Source organism: Sminthopsis crassicaudata, chromosome 4 (genome assembly GCF_048593235.1).
Source record: "Sminthopsis crassicaudata isolate SCR6 chromosome 4, ASM4859323v1, whole genome shotgun sequence".
Lineage (NCBI taxonomy): Eukaryota > Metazoa > Chordata > Mammalia > Dasyuromorphia > Dasyuridae > Sminthopsis > Sminthopsis crassicaudata.
In genome coordinates, this window is record NC_133620.1 from 470178752 (window position 1) to 470193570 (window position 14819).

The following is a 14819-nucleotide window of genomic DNA, read 5'->3' on the forward strand; positions in this document are numbered from 1 at the left end:
TCAGGAATGACGTTCGCACCTGTCAAGGCTTCCAGGGGTTTTGTGAAAAGTCCTAACGGGCTTTAGCTATGGCTCTCTTTCTTATTGATGCTTAGGGTTTCTCCACCCCGGCCCCTGCCCAAATGGTTGATTCTGCCACTGTCCGGTTCAGTAGCTTACCCTCCCCATTCCATTTAACCAGCAAACATTTGTGGAGTACCTGCCTTGTGCCAGGCGCTGTGCCAGGCTGGGGACACAGCTGCCCTCTGGGAGCTTACAGTCTAATGCAGGAAAGAGAATCGAGCACTCTAGTCACCATATCTAAGTCTTGACTCTCTCCTTCGATCTAGCCCTTATAGAAAATTTCTTCTTATAAAAAATGTCACTGCGAGGCATTGACTAGAACCATGGATTTGAGGGTCCTGGTTTCGGCCTCCGCTCTAAGCCTTCCTTGCTGTGTCTTCACCTCTCTGAGCCTCAGTTTCTGTATCTGTAAAAGGAGGATAATAATACTTGCCCTGACTGCCTCTGAGGCTTGTGGTGAGAGGAGAGGTTGGTAAATCAAGTGCTACTGCAGCGCTGGGAGCCATAAATAACTCAGTAACCATGGTGATGGACCACAGGGATGTGGAAAGGAGAGCTCGCTGGACTTAGTCACAAATACTGGGCCGGAGTCCCGGCTTTGCCACTGGCTGCCCATGTGACCCAGGTGCACCCCTCAGCCTCTCTGAACCTCACATCCCTGATCGAGAAACGCGGCTCATAATACCCACAGTTCCATCTTTGGGGAGTTCTGAAGCCCAGAAGAGAGAACAGGTAGTGCTTTGGTGAGCCAGGAAGTACCAGATAAAACCACTGTTACAGTCTTCAATCCCCTCCTCCCACACCTCGTTCTGCTTTCTCTCTCTGAGCTAAACGCCCTTAGAAAGAGGGACCCTCTCTATGGTTTCAAGGATCCTGACTCAGGGAGGACCCTGACTCAGGGAGGACTCAAGTCCTCCCGATCCTGAATGAGCTGTGAGTGAGGCAGGGCTGCCCACAGGACTGGAGGGAGGGTGGCCCTGGGAGGGGCAGCAGAGAAGAGTGCTCAGCCCGATTCCCAAAGGAGGGATAGGATTAGACTCTGAAAACTGGAGGCCGCTGAGCTGCCTGGACACGGTTTAGGAGCAAGGCAGGCTTCCCAATGCTGAGCTCCCAAAAGAGAGGGCAGGCTCCTGGTGACTAGGGGGGCACCAAGCACAGGTGGGCTGGCTCGTGGTGGGACTGCATGAGCTCTCTCCCAACTCCAAAATTCTAGGATGCCCCTTTTGTCCCATCGTCCCTTCTGCTGTCACGTTTCATTTCTGTCGAAAAATGTGTGTGGCATCTCTTCCCTCTCAGTTTCCAGTCTTTAGCTTATTTTCGCCAAGTTTCCTCTCAAAGACCCTTAAAAACTGCGACCTCTGGAGATAGTTGTTTTCTCATTTATTGCTATTTCACACTTGAATCTGGAGGCCCGTGTAGTCAGTCCCCAGCCTTTCCCTCTTTCACTTCCTGTAGGGAAGGGCCAGAGAAGGGCTTTCAAGGAGAGCCTGTGTCCCAGAGGGAATAGAGGTCAGTTCTCATTCAGGACTGCAGCTAACCCTGGCTAAAGGTGACAGAGAAAGCCCAAGGAGCAAAGCCATGAGCCTGATCATCCCCCCCTGCCCACTTTATTCCGCCTTTCTCTTCAGCAACATGGATGACAAAAGATTTTTTGCCTTCCTGGAAATGGCTGGAATCTTCACATGGGTCTCCCGTCTTCTCCTGCAGGTGAAGGCTGCATTGCTCTGAGGTCTGAAGCCACGGAGTCCTTGGTTCCCATCTATACTGCACTCACTCACCACGGAGAGATGATGGGCCACTTCCGAGGGGAAATCAAGCTGCAGACTTCCCAAGGGAAAAAAAGAGAGAGACTCTATGGTAAGGCTGGGGGGAGGGAAATGTCTTCCCCATCGGGACCGCGACCACTGAAAAATGGCACCAGTGTGGGGAAACTGAGCAAAGCTCCCACATGTTTCTGCCAACAGCTCTCCCCCTTCGTAGGGAAACAGAATAGAAAAGAAAGGAATAGAAAAGAAAGAAATAGAATAGAATAGAAAGGAATAAAACAGTATAGATTAAGAAAAAATGAATAGAAAATAGAATAGAAAAGAATAAAACAATAAAATAGAAAAGAAAGGAATAAAAGTATAGAATAGAAAAGAAAGGAATAGAATAAATATAATAGAAAGGAATAAAACAGAATAGAATAGAAAAGAAAGGAATAGAATAAATAAAACAGAAAGGAATAAAACAGAATAGAATAGAAAAGAAAGGAATAGAATAAATAAAACAGAAAGGAATAAAACAGAATAGAATAGAAAAGAAAGGAATAGGATAGGATAGAATAGAATAAGATAGGGAAGGAAAAACAATAAAATACAAGTACAAATGTAGAGCTTAACAGCCTCAGTCTAAGCCAGTCACTTTACAGATGCGGAAACGAGGCTCAGGGACTTTGGGACTTGCCCACAGTGATAAATGGTGGGATTGGAATTTGAACCCCAGGCCTCTGACCTCAACTGTGCTAGAACCGAGCCAAGTAGCACAACTGTACCAGGATAGTTTAGAAAGAGCAATAGCAGGTATCTCCAGTAATTACTGTGTGGTAAAAGCAAAATTTATGTAAAAAACTACTTTTTAAAAATTAATTTAGCGAGTGGGGCTGGAGAGTCATTGCTCACTCGGCCATTTGCCCCTAACTCAAGCTCCATGTTCCTGTGATCCCATGATTCGGAGGCTGGGAGACAAAGCAGAATTCTGAGCAGAAGCAAATGAAAGACAGGATGCAGGGGAAGAAGCTTTATTATTCTCTTTGTTATTCATTTGAGAATAATTTGTTATTATTCAAGAAATCTTTCATTGAACAATCTCTGGGCCCCTTGACACCTTTCAGAGCACTGATAAGTTCTGCCGGGTCACAGGAGGCACACCACTTCCTGGGGCTAAAGATCCAAGACAAATGCCGATTTAAATCTCCTTCCATGTTCCCAAACTTGACAGAAACAATTAATTAGAAAAATTAGCTAGTCCCACCAACAATAAGAATTGTGTCCCATGAATTTAGAAAGTCCCCAAAGCACGACTTGTCCTGTGGACCTCAAAGTGGCTTCTCTAGTTAGAGGATTATCCCACAATCCTTCGGGAAAAGTCAGTGAGCACATTCTCCTGCTGGACATTTCCTCCGCCTTGCATGATTCCTCTTACAGGGCAATGGCTGGGTTGGCAGCAGCTGGGATGGGCCAGGATGGGCTCTCTATGGCTCCTGGCTTCTCAGAGCTATTAACCCAGCTCTTAAGAGGCCGTCCCATTGGAAGAAAAGTCTCCTCTTCCCCTCAGTGATGGAGAGTAACTTGCCCAGTTTTACCCTTTACCAAGATAATGTCTTTGGAAAAGCTCAGAAACTGAGAGCCCCGTCGTGGTCAGTGCCAGGGGCACAGGAAAGCCAAGGGCCCTGTGGCTAAAAGTCTCTTAACTTTTTTAACCTTTTTCTTCCAGACTTTGTAAAGACAGAGCGAGATGAAGCAACTGGGCAGAAGTCCCTGAAGAATCTCACTAGCCAGGACCCCACAAAACACTGGGAGTGTCCCCCCAGGTAGGTCCTAAGTGCTTGGCGATTGACTGATTGATTACTTCTCAGGCCCAGTGCCCAGGGCCACCATGATCCTAGGACAAGTTTTGGGAAGGGACAGAACTAGTACAAGTAAGGGGGGAAAAAACTCCAAAATGCTTGCAGGGTAGTTTTTTACCAAGATTCTTTTACCAAGAGCTCCTGGGAGCTCCCCAAGATATTACACACACACTCAGGCACACACTCAAACACACAACACACACACAATCACACAACCACACATACACACACACAGACACACACTCAAACACACAACACACACACAATCACACAACCACACATACATACACACTCAAACACACAACATACACAATCACACATATACACACTCAGACACACTCAAACACACAACACACATACAATCACACACACAAGCACACATACAACCACACACTTACACCCACACAATCAAACACACAACACGCACAATCACACATACAATCACACATACACACACACTCAGACACACCCAAACACACAACACACACACAATCACATACACAATCACACATACACACAACACACTCAAACACACAACACACACATACAATCACACACTCAGACACACTCACATACACACACAGTCACATATACACACAATCACACACACTCAAACACACACACAATCATACACACACTCACATACATACACAATCATACAATCACACAAACACACAACATACACACACACTCAGACACACTCACATACACACACAATCACACATACACACAATCACACACACAATCACACACACATACACATGTGATCTTCCAGCCAGCCAGTGCTGGCCAATGTCCTCAGTTTCTCCCTGAGGTGGCTGATTGGAAACCACTTTGGAATATTATTTTGCCAACAAAAAAGTCTGCATTCAGGTTAGCTGGAAGTCCTGGGAAGGTGCAAGAAAGTCCCTTCTGGGGGGTCGCTGATGGCAAGGAGCAGCAGCCAAATAGGTGATCCAGCATGGGGAATGACTTCAAGGTCGCGAGTCTGGCTTTGGGCTGCTACCTGTGACCTTGGACAAGTCATTGTCCCATGAGGCTGTTGGACTCCGTGGCTCCTGAGGCTCTGCCGTGATTTTGAGATCGGACAAATCATGTTTTACTTAGACTCGTATGAAAATTTGCTTTTATTCCTCCTGAGCTTGCATCCAGTGGAATATGGTCCAGTGAGCAGCTTGGTAAAAGAAACCCAGACGGGGGAGGGGGGGAAGGGGCAGGAGAGAGAATCCATTGGGTGAATGGTCCTCAGAGAGACCGAGGCAGAAGCCCCCTCTGGGAGTTCTGCTGCCCACTGGTGTGGGCTGCGGCTTGAGGGGATAAAGGGATGGGAAGAAGGAGGAGTTTGGGGGGGGTTGGCGTCCAGGCAGCTGGGGGCATCTTACAGATACTGGGCCCTGTGTGTGAGTGTGTCCCTCCCTTCCCTCTAGAGCTCATTTCAGCGGGGCTAACATCACGGAGATCACCAACCCCAACTACCTCGGGATGGGACATTTCGGCCAGCAGGTGCCCCCCCACGGGAAGCCGGCCATTCTAACTGAGGCGCAGTCCACCATCTGGAGCTTCGATCAGCCTCCCAAAGACAGCCCCCCAATTTCCAGCTGGGGAGAGTCTCCGCCGACCCCACCTTCACAACCCCCCTTGTCTCCCAAAAAGTTCTCCCCCTGCCCAGCAAGCCGAGCTCCTAATCTCAGGACCCAGGAGCAACTGTGAGTATTGTTTTTCACGATCAGATTTTTGGGACCCTGATTAAAAAGGGGGAAAAAAAGGCAGGGAGGGGATTTCCCAGAATCCTGGAGATCGGCTTGGAACAGACCTTAGAGGTCACCACCTGCCGACTTCTTGGATCCTTTCCACGACATCTGGCCAGTCAGACATCTGGCACCCACTTGAATACCTCCAGCCATGGGATAGTTGGCAGCGAGCTTGGGGAAGGGGGAAGAATTAGGGCAGCTGGGTGACAACGGTGGGTAGAGTGCCAGCCATAGAGCCAAGAAGATGGATCCCCAAAAGTTCAAATCCCACCTCAGACACTTCCTAGCCATGTCATCCTGGGCAAGTCACTTAACCCTGTTTGCCTCGGTTTCCTTATCTGTCAAATGAGTTGGAGAAGGCCATGGTAAACCACTCCAGCATCTCTGCTAAGAAAACCTCAAGCTCACAAAGTTGCAGAATAGAAGATAAGTTTCCTTTGTCCTTCCTGGCAAACTTGGGGGGATAAGCCGGGCAGGTGCATTTTCCCCCTTTTGCAGATAAGAAGACAGCTTCCAAAAAGGGGAGCCTGCCTCAGGTTGATACACCCAGAAATGGGCAGGGGCAGGGTCCCCGCCCCCCAGGCAGCGGCCTTTCCCTGCACAGCTGGGTGAATTCTGCTCTTTGCCGCTTTGTGCTCCCAGCTTCCCCTGCTCTGGGAACCTGGACTGCAGAATGCTTCCAAAGATCCCGCTCGGGGTCAGGCACTAAACTGCTTCCTGTCCTCAGTCTCATGATCTGCCTGGCCTTGCTCTAAAGAAAGGCTGAATCAAGGCCTGCAGTGAGTCAGAAATGGCTGGAGGAAGAATGAGCGGAAGAAACCAGTATAAATATGGCTACAGTTCCCAGAAACTCAAATCGGGCAGGACCGCCAGGCCCACCCAGTCTAACCCAGCACGGTTCCCCTCCGTGGGCCCGGCCTGAGTGGGCAGGACTGCCGGGCCCACCCAGTCTAACCCAGCACGGTTCCCCTCCGTGGGCCTGGCCTGAGTGGGCAGGACCGCCGGGCCCACCCAGTCTAACCCAGCACGGATGCCCTCCGTGGGCCCGGCCTGAGTGGGCAGGACCGCCGGGCCCACCCAGTCTAACCCAGCACGGATGCCCTCCGTGGGCCTGGCCTGAGTGGGCAGGACCGCCGGGCCCACCCAGTCTAACCCAGCACAGGTCCCCTCCGTGGGCCCAGCCTGAGTGCTCCCTGGTGGCAGAGCCACCCCAGGCAGCCCACAGTGCCTCCAGATAATTCTTAGTATGAGGACCTTTCCATTGGAGGTGAATTAAATGACCTCATCCCCCTGACTTCCCTTCTAACCTGAGCTTTTCCTCTTCTTCCCAACGGCTCCAGGCCCAGTGACTTGGGGAAGACCGTGGTGGAACCCTCGACTACGGAGGAACAGCCAACGACAAAGCCAGAGATGTTTGAGAACCCGCTGTATGGATCTGTGAGTTCCTTCCCTAAGCCGGCCCCCAGGAAGGATCAGGAGTCCCCCAAGATTCTGAGGAAGGAGCGGCCAATCTGTTTGGAACCCGGAGCCCCGTCTCCATCCGTCATCTTCATGAAGGCCCCAGAAGGCGAGAGCGGCAAGCTGGCCAGCAAGGCCATCTCGGCCCCTTTCCTCCCCGTGCCCAGGATGCGTTCCTTCACGTGTTCTTCCTCTGCGGAAGGGAAGGCGCCGATGGGAGGGGAAAAGACCCAGGGGAAGCCCAAGCCTCTCACCCCTTCAGAGACCCCGATTCCAGCCAAAAGGCCAGTCAAGCCCGCCAGGTCTGAAATGAGCCAGCCGGGGACCCCGGCACAGATAAATAGGCCTCCTCTGCCCGCCAAGAGTCCGGCTGTGTTACACCTGCAGCATTCCAAGGCCCGGGACTACCGGGAGACCTCCGAGCTCCCGCTCCATGGCAAGTACTGGCCGGAGGAAGGGCCGGTCAGCAGGACCTCTATGCAGGTAAGTGTGGAAGACAACGAGCTAGGAAAAGAGGGGCAGGTTCCTTCGGAGGCATGAGAGGAAAGGCCAGTGGTAAAATGAGGGCTGGAAGCAGAGAGAACAGAACCAGTGGAGGAAGCCCAGAACTGCAGAGCCATCCAGTGTGAAAGCTCCTCTTCTTGCAAAACAAACTCCCATCGGGACCAACATCCGCCTCCCTCTTTGGCGCTCACCCTCTTTCTGAGGGCCTCTTCGCAGACTGACCAGAGCAGCTCCTAGACTCTCGTGCGAGGTGCCCGATGGGCCAGCCTCTGGAATCTGTCCCTCCTTACATTCCTGCAGCCACCCCCTAGTTTTTACCCTCGTTGTTTCTGACCTGAATTACAGCCTCCAAATAGCCTCCTGCCTCCAGTCTCTCCTTATCTTAGTCCATCCCTGGGTGCTACGAGATTCTAGTGGACAGCCCTGTCCACCATGCTGTTCCACTGCTCCAAAAACCCTTCAGTGGGATGATCCCTCCTGTCTCCCCCGTAAAACTCCACTCCTTGGAATGGTGCTCAAGTCCTCCCCGGGACAGCTCTGAGCTACCTTCCCTGCCTTATTACCCGAGCTCCCGTAGCCCCTAGACCTTGCCCTGGAAGCCTTCAGAGGCGTCTCTCATCTCCCCCAAGCACCCCAGGAAGAGGGCTCCATCAGAAAGACTTAGAGATCCCCGAGGGCCTTTGATACGGCCAGGACAGAGCCGCTGACCTCTCCCCGGTGTCCAATCACAAACTACAAGGAACTTGGTAATGCAATGACCCTTTAATCCCCATCCCCGAGGCGACACTCAACAGCTACATACGTGGCCCTGTCATCTTACTCTGTGATGACTCCTTCCTTACCCACCCCTCCCACTCCATCCTGTACCTAGAACTGGGGGACTCTGTGACCCTCAACCAGCACCCCGAAAGGCTAGCAGACAAACACCCCTCCCAGCGGTGGTCTCTGCTCCCCCCAACCTTGCCAAATCATATAGGCTGGCTTCCCACAGACAATCCCCCAAATCTCTTTTTTTTTTTCCCACATAAACGGCTACCCAACCAACTCCCCCCACACCGTAGCAATTAGGCTTTTAAACTCCAGTTCAGAACTGCCCATGTTCCCAGGCTCGTTTCATCCTACTTCTCTTTATGTATTCCAAGCTTTAATCAGACTCATCTCATTACTTCCCACCTCTGGGCCTTTCCCTCCCCGATCCAGCACACCTGAAATGTGGGCTCTCCTCTGCCGCCTCAGTTTCCACCTGGTAAATCCCATCCCCTTCTTCAGTGTCAAACTCAGGTACTGCGTCCCCCATAAAATCTTCCCATACGTAAGAGACTCAGCGGGCTTGACCTTCTCAAGGTGCTTTTCTTATAACTCGTCTATGTTGTAGGCTCCTTGAGAACAGGGACTTTGGGTTATTCTTCTAATCTCTGAAATTTGTTTGTTCATCCAAGGCCGGAAAGGACGTCTGAGGTTATACGATCCAAGTCCTCATTTTAAAACTGAGGGCACAGCCTTAGCAAGGGGAAGCGATTCGCCCAAGATCATACAGTAACAGTAGCTGGGAATATGAATCCAAATCTCGCAACTCTTAAATCTTTTAAATGACTCTGGATCTTGATTCTGATTTATAACGTGCTTGCTACTCCCCCTAGTTTTATGTCATCCACAGATTTGAGTCATGGTATCATCAATAAAAAGAGCTGACGAGACGGCAGCATGGACAGAGGTCTAGCACCCTCTCTCTGGGTTTAGGGATCTGTTATCAATAATTCCCAATCTGTTTTGTGGAATAATCACATTTCACCATTTTCTCTATGCAAACATGAGAGATTCTGTCAAGTGCTTTGCTGAAATCACGGTATACAGTCTCTCTGAATTCCCTTGAGCAGTCACGGGATCACGAGACCCATAAGTAGGTGATGGAGGCCCTCATCTACCAGAGCGAGCAAGCTAAGGACTGGAGAGACCGAGTGATCCACCCAGTGTTACTCTGGTGCAAGTACCGTGCCAGAATTCAAATCTCAGGTGTTTTGAGCCAAATTTCATCCCATTTCCACAGCACACTGCAGTGCGATCTAAAATACCTTATTTTGAATGGTGGGTGAGTCATGTTGATTTATTCTAATCACCGCTTCCTTTTCTAAAGGCTGAGAGAGCCCCCTTGGTTAGCTGTTCCATATTTGGTTGAATATTGAGGTCGAGCTTAGCCACCTGGACCTACTCTCTCAAACTCCTCTCTATCTTTTTTCCATTGGGGACAAGATCTCTCCAATTGACAACTCCAATTTCTCCAAGATTGTCTGCAGTGACTCCAACAATCTCCCTTCCACGATTCTTTAGCCTGGAAACCTGGAGACAAGAAGCTCCTTTATATCTTTACATTCTCTCCCTGTCTTCTCACCTAGCTCCATTCCTTTACTTCTTTAAACAACTATTGAGTTCTTGTTGTGCTCTTTCAAGTCTGAAGATCATTCTATCGGCTAACTTTTTTCAATTAAGGACTTGTTTAAGAAGTCTTTAAATGATGCTTCCTTGTTGGGAATCACAGAAGCATCCACCGTTAGTCCCCCCCAGAAACAGTGGACTCTTCTGCCTCATTTAAATGAGCCCTTTAAAAAAAAGATCCTTGCCATCATGTTTAGCATTTCCATAAGACTTGGATCACTCTGCGTTTTACACAATTCTTGTGACTCTTCTGAATTCATTTCTGGTGACATTGTCCATCCTTCCATCTTCCATTGGCATTTAAAGGGAGCCAGTGAGCTCATCAATGTCCCTTCACCAGGACGTATGGTGACCTGTCCTGTTGTCCCATCTACTCTGCATGGAGGATCAACCCAAAGTGGGTTCTTCTTAACCTGACATCAATGAACTTGCTTTAAATTACTACATTTCATTGTAATTGGTTTCCTTTAGAACTTGTGTCTTTTACTTTTCTATATCTTAAAATACTTCTTAGAGAAATCCATAGACTTCACCATTCTGACTGCCACAGAATCCCTGGCACAAAAAGGGTTAAGAACCCCTGGCTGAGGTCGTCTGATGTTTCACAAGCTCTTGGGCCATCCCTCTGTCTAGCATCCCTCTCATGACCGAACTAATGCACCTTCTTTTCTCATACTTCATTTCCTCAGTGGGGTCCCTAACCCCACTTCATAGTCATGGGTCGTCACTGGAAATATACTGTCGCCCACCTGTACCCAGCATACATCTCTTCATTATTCCTAGGTTCATCTTCAGGGACCAGGCACTGAATCCCTCCTGTATTTATTGTGCCATGGTAGCCATTATCCAAATTAAATTAGGAAACTCTTTGCCTGTGGAACTCATAGCCTGGCAGGGAGAGCAGGGAAGGGCAGAGGTAGTAAAGGCATGTAGGTGAGTGGTCAGAGATGGACCCAGGATGAAAATAAATGCTTTTATCAACATTCTGTCTGTGTAAAGGACTGAATCTAGATGATGTGGTAGGAGATGCATCTATGAGTCTCTTTCTAAAGTGGAAATGGGGGGAAATTCGCTCCCTCTTTTACAACTGAAGTTTCATGGAGGAAGGACATTTAGGGAATTTTTAAATGAAGGAAGGAAAAGTTCAGCAAATGGGCCAGGGAACTGATGCTGGAGACTCGGAGTAAAACATAAATGGATAAGAAGACTTTGAAGAAAATTGTCTGAGAAAGCCTTAAACGCTAGATCAGGAAGCAGACCAAGAACTGGGGACAACACCAATGATTTAGGCCAAGATTTTGGAGAAGCGGGGAAGGATTGGAGGCTGATTTATCATCTCGGGTTGTTTTTAATGAATGGCTAACCCAGTTCAATTCCATTCAACAAGTGCTTATTAAATATTTAATCTGTACCAAGCACTGAGGTAGCATATAAAGCCCACTTTCCAGGAGCTTATAATCTATATATCTGTGTTTGCACACAAATGAGTTTGTTGGGGGTTTTTTGGTTATTTTTTGCATGCTTATTAAATGTTTAATCTGTACTAAGCATTGCAGTAGCATACAAAGCCTGCTTTCCAGGAGCTTGCAGTCTAGTGCACATCTGTGTTTGTGGACAGATGAGTTTGTTGGAATTTTTTGGTTATTTTAGCGTGCTTACTAAATATTTAGTCTGTTTCCAGGAGCTTACAATCTATATATCTGTGTTTGCAGACAGATGAGTTTGTTGGGGGGTTTTGGGTTATTTTTGCCTGCTTATTAAATATTTAATCTGTATTAAGCATTGCAGTAGCCTATAAAGCCCACTTTCCAGGAGCTTGCAATCTACTTTATGTGTGTTTGCAGACAGATGAGCTTATTGGGAGTTTTTTGGTTATTTTTGCGTGCTTATTAAATATTTAATCTGTACTGAGCATTGTAGTAACACACAAAGCCTGCTTTCTAGGAGCTTGCAATCTACGGTACATCTATGTTTGCAGACAGAGGAGTTTGTTGGGGGGGGTTTTGGTTATTTAAGCGTGCTTACTAAATATTTAGTCTATCCCGAGCATTGTAATAGCACACAAAGCCTGCTTTCCAGGAGCTTGCAATCTACGGTACATCTGTGTTTGCAGACAGAGGAGTTTGTTGGGGGGGGTTTTGGTTATTTAAGCGTGCTTACTAAATATTTAGTCTATCCCGAGCATTGTAATAGCACACAAAGCCTGCTTTCCAGGAGCTTGCAATCTACGGTACATCTGTGTTTGCAGACAGATGAGCTTGTTGGGGGTTTTTTGGTTACTTTAGCCCATGCCTTGTGTATATGTTCTTTATAGGCGTGTATTCAATTGAATGGGAGTTGAGAGAGGTCACCCACGAAAATTAATAAATACATAAATAATGTCTAAGAAGACATTAAGAAGCCTTTTCTGGCTTTGTGATCTAAATTATGAACCTCTCCAGACCCCTTTTCTTTATCTGCAACAGCAGGACCAGATGCTATCTCGGGCTGCTTCTGTTTTAGGAGAGTTAAGACCATAACTTCTCTCTTTCTCTCTCCTTCTCTCTTGTGGTCTCCACAGTGAGCGTCACCGGGCAGGGTGAAAGAGAAAGTGGACCAGCCTCCCCCACACTCTCCAATCTGATGTTCCCGATGTCCTTTGCAAGGCTTTTTGTTTTCAAGACATGAACTAGGCTCCTCAGGGGCCCCTGGATTGCACTGTTGGTTGACTGAGTGGAATTGTTTGTGTTGAAAAAGGAAAGATCCAGCTGGACCACAAGACACCCATGGGAGCCGGCTGCCTCTTGCAATTCCACAGGGGCCGTTGATGATGCTTTAGAACATGGATCTGGTAGCCAGCCGTCTCCAAAGGAGAGAATAAGGTACAAATGAGAGAATGGATTCTCTCTTGGCAAAGCAAAGACACAAGGCCCGAGCTTGTACTGGGCGATGATTCCCTCGTGGGCAAAGCGTTCTTGGGTATGACTAGGGAAGGTCAAGCAGCAGAACAAAGAACAAAGCCTTGGGGACTTGAAGAATCTTGACGCTGTTCCCTTCCAGGATGTTTGTTCACAGTCACTGACGTAGGTACCAGGCAATTTGCCTTTGGGGGTCATGGAGTCACAAAGTAGACTAGATCAGGTCTTGGGCAGTTTGGACTTCTTGTTAAAGCAGGGGGAAAGACAGCGTTTAATTTAGGTTAGCATGGACTGCAACGTAAAGAGATTCGGGATTCAACGTTAACCCCAAGGGGCTTCTCTGGCCGGGCTTGGCCTGGGGGGATGCTAAGGCCCATCTCACTTATCTGAAATCTTTTCTTAGGTTCATTAAGCACAAGGAGGTCTAGGAAAGCTAACTTCTTCCCGTTCTTCTGGAGACAGAGCCTTCCGAGGCCTATTTCCTTACCTACTAGCATCCACTTCTACTCTGTAGCTCAGTTCAGAGGTGGGAGCCTTCCACCCTGGGCGCTTTAGAATGAGCCCATCTTGTTCGGGTCCCAGACTCGCCCCACCTTTCTCTGTAACTGCCTCAGGAACACACATCTTCTCTCTTTGTGGACCGAGGGGGGGCAACTATTTGGTGACTCCCCCTCCCCATTCAATTTTATTTTAAATGAAAAAAAAATAGCAGTGTTGGATAATTGTGTGTGTGTGTGTATGTGTGTGTGTGTGTGTGTGTGTGTGTGTGTGTGTACGTGTGTGTATGTATATGTGTGTACACCCTGGTATATCCATGGGTCAGTTTGTGTATAGAACTTGTCAATAAAATTGGCTTTTCCCACTGGGCTTCCTTGTGTCCTGTTTCAGCCTCTGAACTTCCATGGGTCTTTCCTCTTGGGTAACTGTGGGCAAATCATTTCATCCCTTTCTCTGAGCCTCAGTTCCTCATGGATGCAATAAGAGACAGAAAAGTCGCTTCCATCCCTTGCAAGTATTGATTCTATGAGCAGTTAGAACACAAGCTTCGTGGGGGCAGGGATTTGGTGTTGGATTTGTGTCCCTCGGGCTTGGTTCAGTGCCTTAGACACATACAGGTAGTGATAGGAACCAGGCCTAGGATTGATGCCGCAGGCAAAGAGTGAAACATAAATGGGTAACAAGACTTTGAAGAGAACTGTCGGAGAAAGCCCTAAATGCCGGATCAGGAAACAGACCAAGAACTGGGGACCTCGCCAATGATTCAGGCCGAGATTTTGGAGAAGCGGAGGAGGATTGGAGACTGATTTATCATCTCGAGTTGTCTTTAATGAATGGCTAACCCAGCTCAGTTCCATCCAACGAGTACTTCCCTATATCCAGGTAACCCTGTAATATTTAGTAAGTACTCGTTGGAAGAGTACTTCTTTTGGAATAATGTTTCTAATGCATGAGATAAAGTATATAGGATTAAAAAGGAAACCAGATTTATTTAATATTACTACAAAATTTTTATGAACAATTGCATGGACCCCAGCTTAAGATCCCTCTGGATTAACAGAGAAGAGCTTAGATCTAAGTAGACCAGTGAGTCTACAGCAAAATCCCAGCCAAGAGCAGCAGAGAACCAAGGCTGGAACTAGAGTAACAGTGAGACAAATGCACAAGTTACTGAAGAGATGGACTCAACAAGACTTGGCCTCTGATTGGCTTCGGGGGAGGGGGAGAGGGCAGAATCGAGGCTGACAGCTGGATGGTGATGTGGGCTGATGGTAGGGATGCTCTGGACAGAAAAAAAGGAAATGAGAAGGGCAGATTCAGCAAGAAAGTTCTGTTTTAGACACATTGAATTTGAGATCCTGGGGAGCAGCCAGCTGGAGATGCAGGGGAGGAGAGGGAAGAGGGCTGGGGTGGATATTTGGGAGTTGCCTGCCCAGAGGAGAGAGCTGACCCATAGGAGCTGACCGGATCTCCAGGGAAAATGGCAGAAGGGCCCCACAGGGAGAATGTCGTCTTGCAGGAACAGAGCCCAGAGCCAGGATGGTGCTATCCCCAGCCCAGAGTCTGGATTCAAAGGCCTGTGGTGGCTGCTGAATAAACGCTTGTTGG

General features: G+C 48.3%; 1 protein-coding gene across 3 annotated transcripts in view; it reads left to right on the forward strand.

The window, feature by feature from the left end:
* Positions 1-13577, forward strand: part of INPP5D (inositol polyphosphate-5-phosphatase D) — a 124365-nt gene extending 110788 nt beyond the window's left edge. For 2 of the 3 annotated variants that reach the window (XM_074264280.1, XM_074264281.1), the window contains exons 25-28: positions 1771-1920; positions 3538-3634; positions 5098-5376; positions 6762-7740. In XM_074264280.1, the coding sequence (XP_074120381.1) occupies positions 1771-1920; positions 3538-3634; positions 5098-5376; positions 6762-7419 (1184 nt within the window). In that variant the 3' untranslated portion in view covers positions 7420-7740. Of the gene's footprint in view, positions 1-1770; positions 1921-3537; positions 3635-5097; positions 5377-6761; positions 7741-12376 lie in introns of those variants that run through there. The other variant, XM_074264282.1, reaches the window with a different exon arrangement.
* The last annotated feature ends 1242 nt before the right edge of the window (positions 13578-14819 follow it).